We start from the raw sequence: 23,002 nt of genomic DNA, 5'->3' as shown, positions 1-23,002 counted from the left end.
GTTGATCATCAGAACTTCATAGCATTTATTCAGAAATTCTCAGACAAATAGCGATACAGGAGGATCGACGAGAACATGTTATGAGGGGGAGACACATAATTGCAGCCTGATTGTCTGCGCCTGCCAGAAAATGTACCCCCCTCTATATTCCTCAGGTGATGTACTAACATCACGTGTTTTATTCTGCAGACATTTGTGATCATGCTTAGCAACACCTGTGAATTAGGACTAATTTCATTAATCACAGCTTATAGAGGGGTACAAATTATTTCAGCCTCATTCACTGGACTTTTCATTACAGCGGGGGGGTACATTTTCTGGCAGGTCCAGTGAATGAGGCTGAAATAATTTGTATCCCTCTACAACTTTAGCTGAATCTGGATGCACATTGGAGGATCACAGCCCAGGAGGTCCTTTCTTCCACCCCTCACCCCCTTTCTTCACCCTTCTACTCCTCACTCTGTCTTTATCTAAGGGCAGCACTGTGGCTCAGTGATTAGCGCTGCAGGTTCACAAAAACACCTCCACCCCTCTGGTGGCATGTTTCCTGTGTGGAGTTTTATATTACAACAAAACAAAATGTAATCAAAATATAACAACACAAAATGAAAACAAAACCAAACAAAATAACTTTTATATAAACCTTGGGCACCTGCACACTCTAAATTGTTCCCAGCCCAAGAAATAAAATGAAAAAAAAAAGTTAATAATAATAATAATAATAATAATAATAATAATAATAATAATAATAATAATAATAATAATAATAATAAAATTAATAATAATAAAATTATTAATAAAAAAACATAAATTAATAAAAAATAACTAAACATAATTATTCTTATTTGTGCATTTGTTTGTTTGAGTTAACACACAACTGCAGCAGATTCTGGTTGCTTGTCATTGTTTGTTCTGAATTAAACAACAAAAGCTTGGAAGGCTGTTTTTTCTATTACTCAATAGGATTCTTATGGTAGAATAGAGCTTGTTGTTGTAACAATGTCACTGTCTTCTTCATTTAAGGCTGCACAGACTGTATCTACTATAGCCTGTTTCCACATACGTTCCCTTGCACCTTATTTGACCGCGATTTTTAAATCATTGCAATGAAAAATAAAGTTGTTTACATACCAAGTTTACTGTCAATCCTGTGCTGAGCGACGATGCTGAAATCTGCTGTCAATTTAAAACTGGTTAGTCAACGTTTTGTCTCACACAGAAAGTAGTCTCAATTATAATTCCAAGAATTTCTGTGTGAAGCAAAAACGTAGACATTTTTATATTATCTCCCTGATTGTGGTCTTTTATTCCATTTTCTTTCTCAGCCCATCCAAACTTTCAATCAATTTTTGTCACATGACTGTTGGTTGCAGTTTAGTCATTCATGTCTTGTCAGGTGCAGCAAGGAGTGCAGAATTAGTTTTTTTTTTTTTAAGTATTATTTGGTGCAAACAGTTTATTTATTTATTTTTTTTATCATCAGAGACATCTAACAAGCTCAAAGTTTTGTTTAGACTCCCTTTGAGCAAGCACTTGGCAACAGAGAGGAGAAAAACCTCCCTGTTGTAGTGTTTAAAGTCACCTTTTAAATCAACCAAAGTATCAGGATGTCACAGAGTTTGCCTGAAGTTAGACCTGGGCTGTATGAACCTATTTTGGCCCATTTGATAGATTGATAGATCCTTTAATAATACTTTTCAGGAAATTACAGGGCCACAGCAGTTTCAGAACAGACATAACACCACACATTTCCTCAAATAGCTTCCATACTGAATAAGTAAAAAAAAAAAAAAACAATGAATAAATACAATAAAAATGGATAGTTATTTTTGTGCTTTGTAAAACCTTTTAGCAGCTGGTATAGAAGACTTCTGTATCTCTCAGAAGGTAGGTAGATGTATGTTGAATACAAACACAGACAACCCTAATAGAAACAATCTGATGAGAACAGTAATATAATGCAGTGTGCATTTACAGTACAGCAATCAGCAGCTCTGTTGAATGGAATTTCTTCTCCTCAGAGTGGACAAAGACTGCACTGAGAATAGCTGATCTACATGTCCAATGAGAACACATGCAAATTTGTCACACTTTTATTATAAAATCAGTGTTACAATTTAAGTGTAATAAAATGTGCGTACATATATGACAATCATATGACATTGCTGCAATCAGTCTCTGGCTGAAGCTGCTGCTGCTATTGATCACCTTCAGGGCGTGGAGTGGATGTGTAGGGTTGGTCATAACTGAACCCAGTCTGTTCAGAGTTCTGGCCTCTGCCACCTGCTGCACAGTTTGTTGTTCAGCCTCGACCACTGAGCCGGCCTTTCTGATCAGCTTCTCCAGTCTGTTTTTGTCCGCTGTTCAGGCACCTTCTCCTCAACAGACCACAGTAAAAAACAGAGGACTGACCACCGTTGAGTGGTAGACACTTCACAGCAGGGGTTGGTAGATGTTAAATAACCTTAACCTCCTTAAGAAATAGAGTCGGCTTTGTCCCTTTCTGTACATCACCTCCATATGACTCCTTCAGTCCAGTTCACAGTCAAGCTGCACACCAAGGTACCTGTGGTTGGCGACCACCTCCACCACAGTGTCCCTGATGGTGATTGGTGTCCCTATAGTCCTGCTCATTGCCCCTTTAGATGAGGCCGATAGCAGCGGGGTCATCTGAAAATTTCTGCAGAAAGCAGCAGCTGGTGTTGTAGTAAACAGGAATGGAGCCAGCACAGTTCCTTGTGGAGGCCCTGTGCTGCTCAGGATGGTGCTTGAGACACTGTTCTGTATGTGCACGGACTGTGATACACTCATTAGACGTGTTGTAGATGATTGCTGTGCATTGTATCAGTTATCATAGAATTGTTACCATCATTGTTGGGGGCGACACATGATTTTAGTGCCACACCATCAGTTACTGTATGATCCCATCCCCTCGTGTTTACAGGTGTGTTCTGCTGCAAGTTTAAAGAATATATGTGGACACAGAACGCTGTCTTCTTGTTTTAAACATTACAGCTGCAGCAGTGGCTCATGTTATAGGAGGTGCACCAAGAGCCATACTATCAATTTAGTATTTACATCCAAATACTGGATAGAAAGAGGTCAAATAACTTGGCAGAAAGAACCAACTGTGACCTGGTCAAGTATGTAAGTATATTCCCAACTGGAACGAAAATACCTCTGGAGGATTTTAAAGTGGAATGTCGAGCAACAAAACAACAGCAGAACTGTGAAAAATGTCACATGTCTTACCTGTAGACGTTTATTAAATATCAAAAGATGTTATATTACAAATTACCTCTTTTTTGAAACACATTTACATATATGGTTTTAGATTGTTTTTTGAAACCCACAAGATCAGTAAGTTCAGTAGCTAAATACAACACTGACAGACATTTACAGGCTTTAAGTAGAAAGTTTCATCAGTTGTCTAAAGGCTCAGTGTGAAACCCTGAGAAAAGTCATGGCACTCGAGTTGAAACAGATCAATCAGCAACTTTACAGGAAGAGAAATTAAATACATTAAAATCCAGTGTGCAAAGTACAAAACATTTAGAAGTTTAGTCTAATCAAGAGTACACAAGTCAACAGTTAAACACGAAAGGAAATATGTTTTTGTGTAAAAATGCTTATTTGTGACCTGCATGACTCAAAATCGTCACATAAACTAAATCTTTTAGGTTTGAGAGCATTCAGTGTGTTGTATCTCAGAAGTCTGGCCATTTTACAAAGATGAGTTTTTTAAAAACCAGCTGGGCTTCATAATGCACTGTAGAGATCAAACACGTTGCTGTGACACTTGTGTTGGTAGAAATAATCCCAGTCAGCAGGGATAAAATGCCTCACTTTGTACATTATTACATTATTAGTGGTTTGTAACTTGAGTGCAAACAGTAAAATGAGCAGAAGCAACACCAGGAAGCATCAAACCAGCTAGAATGTAGTCATAAAAAAGACAACGAGGACAGTTGTTCTACACCACAGTTAAAATGTCATTAGAATGTCGCATAAAAAGTGGTGTTAGTTATCAAAAACCTTTCTATTTGAGGTCTGCATTGTCATTTATGTTTCATTTCTACTGATCAGCTGATATGAAGTGAAGTCTCAGCACCATTAATGAGGATCAATGTTTCTCCAGGTAATAAGAGTCTTTCTGGATTCCTTGACGGCTTGAGTCTCCACGGTTCAAAAATCCTTCACAGGGGTCTTTTCCTCTGGTCCTGAGTCCGGCTCTGAGTGCAGCCCGCCTTCGTACAGCAGTGATTAGAGAGTCCCGGGTTTACAGAAGCAGTGGTGTGTGTTCTCCTGCTGGCTCCGCCCGCTTGGTCAGCTGCCGCACTCGCGTCAGGAAGCGGTTTGCCAGCGAGGGAAAGTGGTGGCTCGGGTCCAGGATGTTGGTCTTGCGACGCTCTCGCTCCTGCAGCCACATGAGGTACGGGCTGGGCGGGAAGAACGGCCGGGAACGCTCGCGGTAGAGCTGCAGGACGATGCCGCACACACCCAGCACCACCCACACCGTGATCATGACATAGTCTGGTTGGAGGAAGACAAAAGGATAGAACTGTGTTGAGACGAGATCCACAACCCAAGTCTGTTAGCAGTACTTTTAAATGTTAATATGTTCGGTTCAGTTTCAGCTGTGAACTCACCCATGGTCTGGAACGGCACGTCTGTGAACGCTGCGTTGAAGTTGTTGTTGAGTAAGCGTTTGAGGATGTTCAGGGTGATGTAGGAGAGGCTGGTGTAAATATACGCATTGAAGGCCAGAACCACAGCGTAAGCACCGACAACTCCGCATGTGATGATGTTCCCCTGAAACGCAGAAAACACAAACAGTTTGTACTGTTTGTCTCATTTCAAAAATCATATCCCACGTTTCTCATCCCAGCCTGACATCTTTCTGCATGGAGTTTGCATGTTCTCTCTGTGCATGTGTGGGTTTTCTCCAGGTTCTCCAGCTTCCTCCCAAAATCCAAAAACATGCTGAGGTTAATTGGTGATTCTAAATTGTCTGTAGGTGTGAATGTGAGTGTGATTGTTTGTCTCTATGTGTAGTCCTGTGATAGACTGGTGACCTGTCCAGGTGTACCCTACCTTCACTCTAAGTCAGCTGGGATAGACTCCAGCCCCCCATGACCCTAATGAGGATGAAGCAGTGTGTAGATAATAGATGGATGTTTATTAGTGAGATTTTAAACTTTGGAGCAAAGCCAGCTATTTCCCAGTTTCTATTCTTTAAGCTAAGCTAAGCTAATCCTTTCAAATCACATGCTTGTCATTCAGACATGAGAGCCGCATTAATTTATCTTGTTTGTAATCATGCTTTTCTCACTCTGTCCGTCCATTATTCAAACAATGTTCCAATTATCCTTTAAAAACACTCACATGCTCCTTTTTGGTCACGTTACTCACAGTTACTGTATGTATTATGTAGCTAAATTGTAATGTAAAGCTTTAATGTGATAGCACCATGTTTCAAACTATTAATGGGGCTGTTCATCAGAGTCATTCATGTCATGACCACTAGATGACACCAAAGTAAACAACTTTAAACTTGTGCACATCCTGCAGTGGGCTAAAGTGTCAGGTCGGTTACCTCTCTGGGCCAACGCACGAAGAGGAGCGGAACGATGATCATAATGCAGCAGAACGTCACCCAGAAAACCAAATCTGAACGCCTGAAAATGTCGAGGTCACCTGGAAAAAGACCACAACACAAACACTTAGAAGGTTAAACAAAGGCTGCTCCTTGTCATAAACGACGTTTTTTTTTTTTACAGCACTGAAGCATCACTTAACACATAACAAGGGAGATTTTTACGAACCTAGTGGAGTGAAGAGGACAACAGAGGCGATGAGGAAGCCGAGCATCAGGCCAACCACGACCACACAGGCCATGACTGAACCGAAACGCCACCAGCTCATCACCAGGGCGACTCCGCCCACCACGCCCACCACTGCTGACAGGGCCAGACGGACTGCAGAGACAGACGGACACAGACAGTGATCAGAATGGTTTTTACTGGTGGATGACAGGCAGTTTTTAATATCACTGTAGAGGCACAACTTACAAAACAAACAAAAACCTACTGTCATAGCCCAGGTCTGTGGTCCGAGTGATCAGGACAAAGAAGAAAAACGCTGCGAAGCTGAAACCCATACAGAACAGCTCTGCATGACAGGAGGAGAAAATAGAAAGGAAAAGAAACAGAAAAGAAATGCCAAACTTTAGACATAACAGTAATTTATTCTCACAGCCTCTACAAACATGTTTTGATCTGATTATTGCACACAAACATCACTAACGCTCATGAAAATTCAACTCCTGGAACTGGATGAAAGTACATGCTCTGGATAAAAGACTTTTCCCCAGAGGGAGATGTACTGTCTCACACCATCAGTCATTTTCTGATTTATCAGAACCACTGGCAGCAGTGGCAGTCATGGGTTCAGTTTGGAACAAATACATTTCAACATCACGCGCAAAGGAGACCACATGAGGCTGCAGCTGGAACCCAACAAGCTCACTTTCTGACATTTATTTGACTACTAACAACCATAACCTCCATGGGACTGAGGACATGCAACACACCTCTGTGCTGTGCTGTGCTGTGCTGTGCTGTGCTGTGCTGTGCTGTGCTGTGCTGTGCTGTGCTGTGCTGTGCTGTGCTGTGCTGTGCTGTGCCGTGTCAGCTTCACACCAGAGCTCTGCATCCTTTTGAGACCTTTCAGGTTTCCAAAAGGAAGTTCAAATTTCCAAACACAAATTCTGGCTACACTAATCTATTCTGTTGAGCCTGAACAGAACTGTGACTGTTGAGAAGATAACAGATTTAACAGTTTAATTTTGGAAGACAATAAGACAGCTCCTACTGGACCAATGCAGTGTCACATGAACATCAGTACTAGTTTCAAACAGGGTAATGAAGGGGCTGAAACAATTCATATGAGCTCAAAACTTTCCGTAAAAGCTTCAACTGTGGTCTCTAGAGCTGTAGTCTCTAGTTTTAATCCTCCATTGGTTAATCAATATGCTCTCATTGGACTGAATTCCAACAATCCTTGGCTTTAGTTTCATGAGAAGAAAAGCACTACATCAATAGCCTTTCACAATTAATCCAATATTTTCACCTGGACTTGACTCCAAACTAATCAAATCCATGTCAAAGAAGTTGTTTGACGTCCACTTTGTTCAAACAGATGACTAAAAAGTCAAGTGTAAACTTAACTTTGTATATCGCAGCTCAACAACCCAACATGGAAGACCATCTAAACACAGTAGACTAACTTCTCTGCATTATATTCCTCAGTATTTCTTGTGCTGGGACCACTAGTTAATATAAGCTCTACTTATGATTATGTTTATTTCTAATTCATTTAGGCTAATAGAGCCAGCAGATAGCGTGCACTCAGTGCACTTTGGCACATTTAGCTTATCTACAGATAATGTATATTACCCTGTCACATCATCTTAAGCTTTGTCCCCAAGTTTGACACCTAATTATTCCTTAGCTGAGGGTCTAACCTAAGAGTGTTGCACAGAATCCCGTAAAATGTTCCCCTACTTAAGTCAAAACATTAAGGCAGTTTACTGAAAGAGGCTATACAGCGGTCAGATTCTACTGTTTCTATGAGGACAACTTGCTCGTACTTGGGTTTGGAGTACCAGTTAATGCCTCATCAAGTTGTCCTATAGATCCTGTAGTTGTCAGGGGAGGAAACTATAATACTTTTGAAGGAATACAGTAAAAGAAAGGATACACTAAAAAGTAAATATGAAAAGAAACAACAAATGTGGGAGGAAACTTCACCAAACATGAATTCAATACGTCTTGAACTGCTCATCGTCTTTACTTATTGTCATAAACTGTGACATGCTGTGGTGAAGATGTTCGGTGCTTTTCCTTACTGTGGTTGCTGAGGTCTTTTGTGAAAAATTTTGACTAGCTTTAAGGTGTCCCTTAAGTATAAGACCAAGATAAGGAGACACCTTAAATACGACAAGACTGAGGGGTGTTTTGGGCAACAGCTATTATATTAATCAAACCTTAACCTCAAAGGAGAATCTTGAACTGAGCTGTTTCATGCAACTGGTGCTAGATTTTTTTTGTCCATACAACTTATAAATCGGTTAAAGTGTAGGTATGATTTCAACCAACCAAAATTTCTCCTACTGACTACAAACCTAGCCGTCTCCATGTTTGTTGACACAAATAGACAAAAACTACACAGAAAAAAATAAGACAGAGCTGAAACCACCAACAGTTTGTGTCACAAGTTTGTCTCGTGTTAATTTGGGTTTAACATTTCATTTCAGACAAGACCTATTGTGTAAACAGTGCTTTCAACTCACTAAAATGATCCCTGGTGGTAGCAGTTATACTGTAAAATGAAATAATAATAAGGCATTGGGATAATGCAATAACAAAGTCACATGAAGCAATGTTAAACTCACCACATTTGAAGAACCGGTGACCACAGAAGCAAACAAACAGCCCTGCCAAGCCAGCGATGGTGAAGAAGATTTTGGTAGATACTTTTCCTGCAATCAAAATAAAGCAAAAAGTTACCATCTAATGTTACCACGAGAAGATGCATTAAGAGGTTTAGGTTTGTCTTTACTGAATCTGTCAGGTTTTTAAAGAGAGGGCAGCTGATGTTTTTTTTTTTGTGAATTCATTCTGTATTGTCAATTGACTCAAAAAACAGATGAAATGTATTTTAATTGGAGGATTTTGCTGCATAAAAATGACTGAATCCTTACGATTACCCAACTACAAGTTTTTTAGAAAAGAGTATTTAAATGTTTAGTGTGCACCAGATGACAAAAAAAAAACAACTAGAAAAACATTCAGAGCGCAGTACTCCGCCAAGGCTGTTCATTCCCCCATATGGCATTGTCAGAAATGCAGCATTTTTTTTCTTTTAGAAATGCAGCATTTGTTTATTAGTTATTGGTGATCAGAAATCACAGCACCATAGAATGTAGCCATTTAATATAGATGTACCCACAAAAAAAAATGACCTTATGCTGAGCACAGGCATGTGTTATACATGTGTACGTTATGTACGGATACTGAATCATGTGACCTAAATATGGAGCAGGCGGTGGGAATTGATGGGACTCAGAAACACCCCCACAATTTAATCAGTTGTGCCTTGTATGATTTCCGACGGATAAGTCCCAATAAGTCCGCAATGGTGGATTTGTAGTAGGATCACAATCACGTGATCATCAGCAGGCAGCTGATGTAGTGTTCACTTGTTGTCATGGTTACAGTGACGCTATGCCGCTATCTCACAGTGATACAGAAATCCTTAACAAATCCGTGGATCCAGACAGTAAGCTGCATCACTGCCAAAATCTGTTGTTGATGTTTTTGAGTAATGATGCTGGTTTTTGTAACGTATAGAAGTGTTTTTTTACTTTTTTTCTCTTTTGTCAATGAGTGAAATAAAAACTAACTAACTAGTAATGTTGCTAACGGACGGACAAACAGACAAACCAATGCCGATCATCACATAACTCGGAGCAACAAAAAACTTTCATTTAATTCAGTTATTTCTGAGACACAGAAGCTCACCGAGTGTGTGACAGTCGTCCAGAGTGGAAGTAAAGCTGCAGGCGTAGGTGTGGACGGGCACGTAGGAGGCCGACGTGTTCAACAGCGGGTCTCTGACGATGACCGAGTAGATGACACCCTGCCCGGGGATGGAGTTAAACACCACCCTGGTCATATCTGTTGACAGCAGCATCATGACCTGCAGGGAGACACGGTGGATACAAATCTAAACGCTGTGTACATGTTCATCTTAGCTGAGATATTAAACAGCTAAACACAGAGAGTTCAACACCACGTTCATGCTGCCTACCCGTCTGCCGTTCGTCATCACGCCTTGGATGTCGGCCGCAGCCTGAATGCCACTGAACAAGCTGCGCTCTGACAGGTCGTTCTCAGGAAGGAAGTACTGGTAGACATCATACTGCAGCCGCCAGCGAGTGTTGGTTGCTTTCGATTGGTCGCAGGCCGGAGGAGTTCCACCTCTGACAGAGAGCAGGGACAGTGAAGTCAGATCAAACTGCCTTTTTTTTTTTTTTTTTTTTACAGTCTGTTTACATGTTTTTCTCCAGAGTGATTTACAATGAGAGAAACACTCAGTAACTTCTACACATTTACTTCAAGGTTGTAAACAGAAAATGTTTTTATAACTCAGTCAGGTGACAACAGTTATAGACTCTTTTATGAATTTAAGATCAGTGTGACATTTAACAGTACCAATCTGCATGACACACTTCTTTATTTCGCATGGACAGGATGTAGTTTCTAAGTTGTGTTTGAACACTGAGCAATGAGAAAATCAACTTCTCACTAAAGTTCACTGTAACTTGACATCAACACATGCCTCAGAAATCAGCTATAGAAGACTACAAACAAATACAAATATGAAAGCATGAGGAGAGAAAGCAAACCATTTCACCCAGGATTCAAGGCTTCATTTTAGGTTTTCTAAAATCTTCCTAAAATACCAAAATACTCAGTGTATGTCGTACACCTCTATTTCCTCTGTGCATTGCACTGTGGGAATTAAATTATGTTCATACAACAAGCTACCTCAGATGGTCCTATTTCTGAAGTTAGGAAGTCGTTTTTGCACCTTTAGTGCACTCGTCTGCTTCTAAAACAGAATGCTGAAACAACATGGATGCTATAAAAAAAGAAGAGCTGTGTTTTATTGCTCAGAGAATTTAAAGAACATACCCGTTTGTAGTATTTCTGTGACGAGTAACTTGTCATCAGCTACTAGGGTATATCTATGTTAAAAACAGCAATTGGTTACAAGCTAATAGCATTTTACAAATTCTGTGTTAATGACCAATTCAATCAGTAATAAGTGACCGTTTTTATCATCAACCAGACCTGTTTCTGCTTTTGTCATGCCAACAATTTGGCAAATCATGTTCTAAAATTTCTAGACTTGTAGTTGTTCCCCATGAAGGCGCATTTTTTAATTCCCCATTCAGAAACTCTTTTTTCTTACTATTTTGGCACCTCAATGAACTATAATTCTAAGCAGAATTTGAGGTTTAATTAATCAAGTACAGTTTTAATGTACTGCTGATGAACACTATGATCTCACAATGCACTGCACAAAGGAAAATAGAGAACACAGGAAAATAAAGACAATAAGTATTAAATGTTTTGGAAGGTTTGCGTCCCGACCTGGGATCTTTCTACATGGAGTTTGCATGTTCTCCTGTACATGTGTGGGTTTTCTCCGGGTTCTCCAGCTTCCTCCCACAGTCCAAAAACATGCTGAGGTTAATTGGTGATTCTAAATTGTCCGTAGGTATGAATGTGAGTGTGATTGTTTGCCTCTATGTTTAGTCCTATGATAGACTGTTACCTGTCCAGGTGTCCCCTGCCTTCAGCCTAACTCAGCTGGGATAGACTGCAGTCCCCCATGACCCTAATGAGGATTAAGCAGTGTACAGACAATGGATGGACGGATGCTTTGAAAGACAGAAGCACAAACTCTGCAGCTGGACCACAATGGCTTTAGTGATACTCACTCATCTATTGCTATTCTTGGCATCACATCCATAGTTAATGCACAACGTTATTCCAAATAAGGTTGACAACTACTACTTCTGTCCTTTAAATGTATTTCCTACAAGTTTAAAATCAAGAAAAGCAGATTTCCTGCATTCTGACAAATTGAAAGTAATATTCTTTGACAGTGTATGTACAGTTAGTTACAGTTAGTGTATACAGTTAGCATCAAGCATTTGTTAGAATCTGCATGCTGTATAAAAGTGGAACGAAGCTATGACTTGGTTCTGAGAGCGTGGACTCATCACCTGATACAACAATAAATGATTCCAGTCAGACATGTCCAAGAAGAACTGTTTCTAACACATGACCTTAAGTAAACTGAGCAGCAGCCAAAGATGGTAAACAGAATTCTTAGTATTTCCAGTCTAACCACTGAGGGTAGTGAATCAATAACTACATCTGCACACTGTTTGGAATTTCCACAAAGCCAAAAAAAGTGAGACACTGTCTGACAACTGGCAGTTCACCCAGAGGAAATTAAGTGGCATTCAAGAGCAGTGGGTTCTTTGTTCACATGGCTGCAATGAAACAGCCTCTTGAGATATTTTGTGTAGTCAGACTGAAACAGCAATCCTGATTAAAAACTGAAAGCTGCAAGGAAGCACACTAAGATCTTTTGAGAAAGCAAAACTTGACAAAAGCCTGTGCAGCCGCAGATTTAGCAGGAAATGACTAAGTGAATGAGGTGGTTTCAGGACGCCTCTGTCACACAGATATAATGTAATATGTGTCTCAGTAGCGGGGAGGCTGCGTGTGTGACAGAGGAAGAGTGATTTCATTTGTTAGCCAATAAACAGTGAGGCGGTTTGACGGCAGCTGCCAGCAGATGTGATCTATGCACACAGTCGTTGGTGCCTTCAGCTGAACAGGCTGAACAGGAAATTGAGCAAACAATTCCAGTCAGTGTGCTGTGCTACCTCTCATATCCTAAATTTGCCGGTGCAAAACGGATCGTTGTCTCATAGAGGTTGTAGTGGATATAGATGTTTGGGTCGATGTCCAGGTTGAACTCTGTGTTGCAGGCTCCAGGGACAGGGTCTGAAACACAACAAATTCATTATCAGACGCTGGATGGGACAGATTAGACCAACAGACAACAAAAGGACTCCTCTGAGGCTCAGTGGCACCCTGCCATGGCAGGATGACTTGTTATAACAATCAGTGCCAGTGCTCACTTATGATCTGCATGAGGTTCCTCAAGTCAAAATCACAGTGAAATGTCAGTTTTTTAGCCAGCGGTGAAAGCTACTCTGCGTTGGTTTGCAGAAACAGTTCATAAACTACAGCAAGCAACTTCCTTGTTTCACACTTCTTATGAAACACACAAGTTGAGTGAAACAAGGCATAAGAGAAGCACTGAGAAGTTGTGCAATGGCCTCGCATTCACATCCTGAGAGGGGTTTAAGGGTTACCAGTGCTGGAGTAGGGGAGGATGACCCCGGTGCCAGACACAGTGTCATCATCAGGCGAAGACAGGAACAAGGTGAGGGACGTCTGGCTCGGCTCGAGAGCAGACAGGAGCCCCGAGTCCACCGCCGTCAGAGACAGACCCACACCTGGCAACTGAAACAAACAGGAATATATACGTAAGCACATGTAGAATAACAGACAAAAGCACATAGAAAGTATGATCAATTAAAACAGAAAGAAAACAAGAGTTCACAGCAAAGCTTGTGGTTCTGTGAGCCGACAGTACGAGGCTTGAGCTAAATCAAGGTTTTTAGAGCTTGAAGTTTAAAAATTATAAGAACAAAGAATGAAATAAATCTATTTTTGAAATAAATTTTTAGTAATTGCTGGTATTTACTCATGAATGAATATTTTCTGTTTTAGTTTTGTTCATGCTAACATGACAACATGTCACAATGCTACAGTAGGGTGCATTTACTATATGATGATATCACTGTTCACGTTTCGCGGTCTCACTGTATCGCAGATTTTTAAATTGTACTTAGTATTGCGGATTTTTCGTTATATCGCGGGATTTTGCGGTACTATAAGTATTTTAATATATTTATTATTTTAATTATTTTTGCGGTAAAATTAACATTTTCTAGCCTAAAAAATAAATGAAAAACATTATTTAAAAAAACATTAAAAAACAATAATTAAAACATAGAATGAACAGAAGAATAATAAATTGAAATAAAATGTGTAGCGTACAGCGCTGGGCTCTGATTGGCTGAGCGACAGTAGCATCAGTCTCCTCCATCTCCTGTGTATAACAGCGTTCAGCATCTGGCCTTGTCCGTTCTCACTGTGCAGGACTTCCATCATGATCATCAGTACTGCACAGATAATTCATCATCATCTTCATCATCATTTTAGTTGTAGTATATTCACTGGAGAGTACTCATACAGAATTTTATGTTAAAATTACGTAGCTTTAATAGTTTAGAAAAAGTTTAAAGAGTGTGGGGAGGGTTTATAAAGCCTTAAAATACATATAATTAATAAATATGATTGGTACTTTGCAGATTTTTGCCTATTGCAGGGGGGTCTGGAACGTAACCCCCACGATATATAAGGGAACACTGTACATGAAAGTTGGAATGCATGCTTGCATGGTAGTCTTTGATAAGCATAAAACACATTTTTGATTGTGAAATGTTTGGAAAAAGAAGAATTTGTATTTAATAAGGTAATAGAGCCTCATAGTCCTTACTGTATGCAGATTGATCAAGCTTACTGTTGCACCCAATTAGAGCCCTGCTGAACCAGTAAAAAAACCTGTTTATCTGCAGTCACTCTGGTCTCAAACAATATTCCACTAACAGCACTGTAAGATTAGTTACACATCCTGACTAACACTCTACCTGCACTGAAGGATAAAAGCTGAAAAGGTCTCTTAAATAAACACATATTAATACACATTAATTTCAAGGCCAACTATTTAATAGCTGTCCTGACATTTCACTCAAAAGCAAGAATGTCTGAAGAATGTTAACAAGAGCTTTTATGGTGGTGATTAGACGTTATCTGAGAATGAGTCAGTCCACTGGCAACTAACCTATAAAACTATTTTCTCAACATACTTGGGTCCTTGTTTCATGGATTAGTGAGTTATTAACGAGCTGGGGATTGTGATTCACTGTAGTCGATCACTGTAGTCGACAATCTGAAAACGGTGAAACAGCTCAGCTTAAGATAAGCTCAACAAAAATGTGCCAGATAGCAGCACGGCGTCACTGTAACTATGACAACCAGTGAATACTACGTCAGCTGCCTGCTGATGATCAAATTATTGTGATCCTACTACAAATCCACCACCGTGGACTTATCAGGACTTATCCATCGGAAATGATACAAGGAACAACTGATTAAATTGTGGTGGTGTTTCCGAGTCTCGCCGCCCGCTACATAACACACGTCTGTGCTCAGCACAAGGTAATTTTGTTTGTGGGTACATCTATATTAAATGAACACACTCTATGGTGCTGTGATTTCTGATCATCAATAACTACTACACAAATGCTGCATTTCTTTTAAAAAAAAAAAAAAAAAAAAAAAAAACCTCTGCATTTCCAACAATGCCATATGGGGGAATGAACAGCCTTGGTGGAGTACTGCTCTCTCTTAGTGCTTTTCTAGCTCTGTTTTTCATGTGTATTGTGTATGTATGAAAAAGCTTCTTTGTATGGTGTCCTTGAGTGCAGAGAAATGCACCTTCAATTAAAATTTCTTCTTAGTACTATATCACAACACCCCAAATTCCTACATATAACTGTGAGATAGTACTGAATTAAACTCAATTCGATTGAAAACGTGTAACTTTTTGTATTAAATTCAAAGCCAAACTTCTTTAACTTTTCAAATCTCAATCAAAAGTGCTTTTTCCTGATAGCTGGATGAGTCAGTGACTGAACATCCTGAACCGATGAGCTCAAAACTCACATGAACTAGTTGGCAAATAATACATCATGTGTCACTAAAACAGTTTTTTAGGAGAAAAATGCGCCTTCCTAAAATGTACTATACTTTATTTATTGTAGCAGAAGCAGATGGGGAGCGATCCTTCACATGGTGCTCTTCTAGATGCATATTTGCAGCGAGCAAAGACTGAATACTGTTGTCTGACAGGCCTGGCGGTGCTGAGGCTCTGTGCCCACATAGCATCACTCTCAGTCCGACTGCTCATATAATAACTGCTTTGTGTAACAAGTCTTGTTCAGATAGACGCTGCTGGAGAGGGCAGAGAATCTCCATTACTGTGGTTTCCATTCAATTTATCTAACACACCACAGAACAAGACCAAGTATAAAGCACTACAATCACAAGTGAGTAAATGAATTAAAGCTTGACGTCATTAATTATTAGTTAACAATGAAAATAGTCTGTGCTCAGTTTATGAAAACATTTCCAGTTTTCATTTTAAACCCTCTGGTACTGTACTTCTGGATTTGTTGAAATAATTAAAGAAGAAACAGACAGTTATTGTGGACACTGGTAACTATGATGGAAGAAGAAATAAACAGATATAAAGAAGGATATTGTGGTTTATCGCTGTCAAGGAGTCACAGTGATAAAAGTAAAGAAAAAAGGAAATAGGCACAAGAAAGATAAGAGTAAAAAGGAAACTGAAGTGTATATATTCACTTTTTATTAATCTTTATAAATGTCTTCCCTTTTCTCGTGGGTTCCTGTGCAGGTTGTTGTTTTGGTGCTGGCTGGTGATCCGCTGCACATCAAACTCTGATTTAAAACAACAGCCGCCTCTATTTTTAGGACCGATGTTTTCTGATGCTAGGAAAACACTTCAATCACATGGATTTGTTTTCCTTTCTCTTATTTTCCACTGTTTCTATCACCAATAAAGCTGACATAAATCAGTCTAGATCCCCAGGAGTGCTGCTTGGACCCAAACCGAGGCGTCTCCTTGGACTACTGGGACCGATGCCAGGAGTTTTTCCCCGGAGTGCCGCCCTGTCTGCAGCTCATGACCAGTACACTGTAGATCAGCTGATTGCGACTTCTCTCAGAGGGTCAGACGACCTCGCTCACAAAGCCCCGTTCATTAATTAGAGGCAGAACTAACCGCCTGCTCATACACTAAGAGACATGCCTACAATTTCACAGTTTACTTTGCATTTTTACTGTTTTCACGGGACTGCACCACTAATAGAATTACTCGATGAAGGATTTACGCAAACAGAAGAAAGTGATTCATCTTCAACTCTTTCGACACAGACACACCCTTAATGTTGACCGGTTCTTTTCAACGCATGTTTAGAACTGAAGCCACTGCTAGTGCTGTGTCAAGCTTAGTGTATTCCTCAGGCCACAAGGAACACTTCAAAGCAGCAGTTAAACCAACATGGAGAACAGACTGTGTGTTAACATTAACGGCCACGACATCCTTTAGCGTCAGAGGTTTGAGCTTTGTCAGCCACTGAAATCACTGTCAACTTTCAGTTCACCACTGAGATTAATGGGCCAGTGGAAAAACAAATATTTACCTACAGCTCCACACAGAAAGCTGGGAAAAAACATTCATCATGAAGTCAGCAAATATGTCCTCTGTGTAACATATTAGCATTTTATTTAATTAAGGGGCTTCTACAATCTAATGGCATGTGTGTGCATAAAAATAACAAGTCAGGAGACCAATTCTTTCTCTACAAATTAAATTAGAGTCCACAGTCAGAAAATTTTAAAAACTTTCAAAAACAGGAAATTAAAAAACGACCCACAGACCACACTTGATTTTGATTTTAATCTGTCCAGTTTATGTGACTGGGAAAATACTGACTTGATACTGACAGCAACTACGCAGGGGAGGTTTGTCAAATCATACAACAACATACATTCTATTGCAACAGTAGCTTCATGATGTTCTTCCTCATCTGGTATCTAAACTACCGTTCAAAAGTTTGGAGTCACCCAGACAATTTCATGTTTTCCATGAAAGCTCACACTTTTATTCATGTGCTAACATAATTGCACAAGGGTTTTCTAATCATCAGTTAGCCTTTCAGCACCATTAGCTAACACAATGTAGCATTAGAACACAGGAGTGATGGTTGCTGGAAATGTTCCTCTGTATTTATATATCATTTACCACATGAAGAATGTCTGCACTGGATTTCTGATTCATTTAATGTTATCTTCATTGAAAAAAATGCTTTTCTTTCAAAAATAAGAAAATTTCTAAGTGACTCCAAACTTTCAAACGGTAGTGTATATCTTATAGTTACTTCCAAGGGGCTCCCCACATAATAAAAACTGATTTGTCTGCAAGTCATTTGTCACAGGGGCTACTGTAGAAGTCAAAGCTGAAAACTGAAACTGTTCATAACATAGACACACGAGAATCCCCACATCCAGCTTGTTATTGACAATCCCCATCAACTTATCACTATGAACCTGCTAATGTCACACTATGAGGAAGATTCTCACCCTTGTGTAGGACAGTGTGGCGTTGCGGTGCTGCGTGTGGAACTGCAGAGTGATGAAAGCGACCGCTGGAGAGATCCTGGACACAACGGCCTGCACCGTCTCATTCTGCGAGAGGCTCACGTTCTGAAATGTCCCCGGCAGGAAAACCACCCGGTCTGAGACAGAAAAGGAAAAGTAAGATTTATTCCTATAAGCTACATGGTTGTACACCTGATTGTCTGCTACAGTGTCACCGTACACCCTGAGATACACTACCAGTCACAAGTTTGGACACACTTTCTCTTTCAGTGGTTTTTATTTTATTATTTTATACATTGTAGATTAATACTGAAGACATCAAAGCTATAAAAGAATACATATGGAATTATGTTGTAAACAAGAAAGTGTTAATCTTCAGTATTAGTCTACAATGTAGAAAATAATACAAATAAATAAAAACCATTGAATGAGGAGGTGTGTCCAAACTTTTGACTGGTAGTGTATGTATTCATGTCATGTAGAACAGCTGATTACGAAGAACCACTTCACAGAAAACTTGAAACACAGAAATAGATGAACACACCAGTCAAAAAAACTTAACATAGTCTACAAAACCTGACAAGTGAGTTTTCTAAACTACTTTCTGCATCTTTGATCAGCGAGGAGCCTCCATGATACTAGAGGTCAGCGATAGAGAAGGCAAGTTTTATTTGATTAAGGTAAAGACGTGAAGTTTGTTCTCTTGTTTCAGCCAATCTAGGTTACACAGGAGAGGAACAGTGACTGAGTGTGGCTGACACAAGGCAACATGCTCCCTGACATCACAAACGTGTTGTCATTTGGTGACAAGTAGGAAACCAAAATCCAGGTCAGTGCATCAAAGAAGCGTCTTTTAAAAAAAGTCTGAATGAATGCAAGCTTCCTGTGTCGAAGTGCTATAGTATAATACCCAGCAAACTATTAGTGCTTGTAGAGTTGATTTTTGTTGATAAAAGAAACACTTTTCTACACATTACTATTTTATAATACACTTCTTTTATTTATAAGAAAAATTGCCCCTGCATTTATCTGAAAAACATCTAACTGGCCCGGATTAGCAAAGCACATCTGATCATCTGCACATATTACTACTGAGTTGTCTTATGTTCTTTTTGATTTTATAAATCGCTAATTAGTCATCACCAATGGATGTTACAATATGACTGCCTATATGAGCAGAACCTGCAGAGAAGCACTGACTGTTACACAAAAACCGTGACCTATGCAAATGATCATGCTGCACCAGAAATGATCCAGCAGTTAAATCTGATATGCACGAGGCTCGATCATTAAATAAAAAGATCTGCAATGACTATTAAATTAACAGTGACATCCTAAAACACTTGCCAGTAGCATATGTCTGCACTTCATGAAGCAAATGTTTCAGAACAAGTGCAACTCCTCATGCAGCTTATAATATTTGGTTCTCATCTCTGATTCTTATCATTTATGACACTGAGCTTTCCTCGCTGCTTATCTGACTGATTTAATGGCTCTCATGGTTTCAGAATGAGAGTTTACTCATAGCTGCTTTGACTGTTGAAGTATGTTGGTGTAAAGTGCACAAACAAGCCTACATTCTGTTCAGTATATTACAGTAAGTCCTAGAGGTCATGTGTACGGTCTTACTGTACGTCTAAACCAATTTTTTTCTCACACAAACAGGAATAATGCTGTAAAGCTAATGCTGTGTAGATGTGTAGCAGGTTACACGTGTTCAGTGATCCAGACTGTTTACAGGTCAGACTCCAGCTCAGTGACCTGCTGCCTTGATTGTTTTTAAAAAGGAAACAAGCGGATAAACATGAGCAACAAGTGGAAAACATCATACACAGCAAGCACCTGAGTTTATTTCATTTTACTGCACCTCAAGCCCTGATTTTTAGTTTTATGTCTTTTACAAGGAATGAAGTGGACAAACGTGAGCGGTAAGTCAAAATCACGATTTACAATGTCCACCTGAGGTTATTTTATGATAAAGTAACTTCCTGAACTTGTGGACTGGATTTTATTTTATTTTTTTGCAAGGAAACAAGCAGACACACATGAGCGACAAATCAAAATCACCATTTACAATGCGCAATAACTTACTAAACTCAGGTTGACTGTTATGAGGACTACAGAAAAACGTAGATTGAACTGCTGTGATACAGAAGAGAAGCATAAAGTGGATTTGTCATGTCATCTGAACTCACTGTTGTTGGCATCAGGCTGTATTGATTTAGCACACAGGATGAGTTCTTAGAGGTTAGATGATGTTAAATTAACTTGTTGATATTTCTACTAAGTCTTAGCAGAGGAATCAACATTTCCTATTAATAGAATTCCCCGTTAACTGCGAACAGCTTATGTAGTACCACAAAAAGTGACATTGTACTACATTTAGATGGACAAACTCAAAAGTAGGATATCCTACTACTGTTGCTATATGAAAATCATGCATTATTTTCAGTAATAGTCGTCATTGCTCTGTGATGCTCCTTACAACATCGCTTTTGACCAATATCAAGTGAAAACAAATAGATGACAAACCTTCCTTTCAAAACTCAAATACAACTGCAACAATTAATCGATTAGTCAGATATTAAATGACTAGCTAAATATTTAACCGGTTTGCGTTTTTCTGTAAGAAAAAAAACTTGTTAATATTCTTCAGGTAATCTACTAGTTGTTAAGTTATTCAGTTTATTGCTATAAATGAGAACAGAAACCAGGACATACATAAATGTAAGAAGCTGGATGTTTAGTTAGCTAAAACTAGCTAAACACTGACAAATACACTGTCTAGACTAAACACTATTTAAGAACCTCAGTTTGACTTGCCTGACCTACAAACACTGCCAATTCACAGCATCACTTTCATCAGTTTCGCATCTTCAGACAGTTACGTTACAGACATAAATCAGAAAAGTCAAATCCCATCACTGCTAGCTGGTAACGTTACTCACTTTCTGCCTGGGTCTGAACTTGACACACCAACAGCAGCAGCAGCAACGGACAGCCAACCCAACCAGACATGTTCCTCTGCTTCATTTAGCTCACACTTAAACGCTTCTGTCTTGCAGTCAGCACAGTCGTTTGTAAACTGACAGTCTCCAGTTTTTGGGGAGCAGAAGTCCCTGCGAACTAAAACGCAACATGCTTGAGTGAAGTGAAAGGATTTGCGTGACTGACTCCTCTCTCTCCCTCTGCCGCTCTCTGACGGATCAACAGGAGCTGTCGCGAGAATCTCGTCTCTCAGCACCGCGATATTTCCCTTTTTTTTTTTTTTTTTTTTTTTTTTTAATTTCCCTTCTACCTAGCAACAACCAGAGACTTTATTATACAGTCTATGGCGACAACTAAATATGATTGGACAACTTTTCTAGCACCGTTTCACTTTGATAACGGCCTTATTTTTCAAGTCTGTTCATATCCATAGACTGTCTGTTCATATCCATATTCTACAGTCTGTGTTCATATCTAGGGTCAATATATAATTGAGGGACTTTTGAAGTTCATGGGGTATATTTTGCATACATTTTTATTAAAAGTAAAAAAAAATAAGTTTTTTTATGTTCATTTTGATCATGCATTCACAAATTCCATAATTATTTATTATGAAAACAATCACTTATTAATAAAAAAAATGACTGGATATCAAAAATGTCAACTAAATAACCATTTGAATTTAATGACAACCACCTTCTAATTAGCTAAACAATAATAAAATGAGGTTATTCAAAAATTGCTTTGATTGTGTTCTTTTTATTAAGTTGAGATAATCATGACAGATATTTATTTTTGGGCGACATATCAAATTTTATTCAAATTTTCCAAAAATAACAAATTGTACCTGTGTCCGAGAAAATCACTTTCAACTAAGTTCCCCGTTACAAATACACCTCTCAAGGAAGTGTGTTAATTCCAGATCACATGACCTGCTCCACATGATGTCATTTCCTCCTGAAGAAAAGACTGGCAAAACTCCAAGGCTTTCTGAGTTATTTAATATAGTGTGTGAGCATAGACTGTATATAAAGAGTCAAGTGTGGATTTATGGAATGTCAACAGGTTTACTACAATATCTTTATAAATAACTTTCAATTTCAATTTTACTCAATTGGAAATATAATATTTAGAAGAATCTTTCTCTAAAAATGCCACGTGGTGTTTGGTTATAGGCACCCATGTTGATTTTAGGCCTGAAAACAGCAAAAATGTCAACTATGACACCTGTCAACTATGATACAAAAAGTCCCACAATTGACCTTCTAACTGGTAATGGCCTAACAGTTCCCATGTAAACATTATATAAGCTCCAAATCAACATTTGTAGACCTTACCAGCATGATTCCTCAGACTATTATAAATTTAAAAAAAGAAACATCTAACAAGTGCTATTCTAGGTGCACACTAAAAAGCAGGGAAAAGGCAGCTCTGCTTCATTTGTTACAGCTACAGAAATGTTCTTCAGCTATTAAAATAAAAACCATAATGAGGAAGGGTGCCTTCTAAGACAACGACATTGTAGGAGAATTTGCATTTAGACTCAATTACATTTATTAGACCGATTTACCTTCTTTACAGGTTAATAAAATTTCATAAGGCTTTTTAAAATAGAATTCTTTGCTATAAATCAAACTACCTAAGAATATAAACAACTTGAGCTGGAACAATTAACTTCTGAAGCTTCTCACATGTGAGGATTTCCTGCCTATCTGTTAACTTCTGTTAATTCACTATTAACATTTTCAGTACATTTTCCTGTTTATACTTAGATACTTTACTAAAGTAACTTTTGCTAAACGTGGAGCCTGTTTACACTGTAGTTTGGTGCTTTCACTTCTATAAAGGATCTGAATACTGTTTTCACCAGTGGGAGCAGAAGAGGTGGTTGGCTGTTAGAGCGAATCCAAAGTGTTGAATGTTTCTGTTCCTGTTTTATTTAGCTGCACTTGACAGTATATGACAATAACATGAAGAGTTAGGAG

General features: G+C 39.0%; 1 protein-coding gene across 1 annotated transcript; it reads right to left on the bottom strand.

Annotated features, from left to right (window-relative positions):
• Positions 1–3,239: 3,239 nt before the first annotated feature.
• On the bottom strand, positions 3,240–21,233 carry tm7sf3 (transmembrane 7 superfamily member 3). Its single transcript, XM_023285398.3, has 12 exons — positions 20,978–21,233; positions 18,012–18,166; positions 13,028–13,178; positions 12,533–12,653; positions 9,874–10,045; positions 9,585–9,762; positions 8,456–8,542; positions 6,091–6,171; positions 5,826–5,978; positions 5,597–5,697; positions 4,650–4,812; positions 3,240–4,533 (listed from the first exon to the last, which is right to left on the bottom strand). The coding sequence occupies exons 1-12, from the start codon at positions 21,060–21,062 to the stop codon at positions 4,280–4,282; spliced, it is 1,701 nt and encodes a 566-aa protein (XP_023141166.1). The 5' UTR covers positions 21,063–21,233; the 3' UTR covers positions 3,240–4,279.
• Positions 21,234–23,002: the final 1,769 nt, after the last annotated feature.

This window comes from Amphiprion ocellaris, chromosome 21, assembly GCF_022539595.1.
Source record: "Amphiprion ocellaris isolate individual 3 ecotype Okinawa chromosome 21, ASM2253959v1, whole genome shotgun sequence".
In the NCBI taxonomy this organism is placed as follows: Eukaryota; Metazoa; Chordata; class Actinopteri; family Pomacentridae; genus Amphiprion; species Amphiprion ocellaris.
Note: the sequence above shows the minus strand (reverse complement) of the source record. Positions and strands in the feature narration are given on the sequence as shown.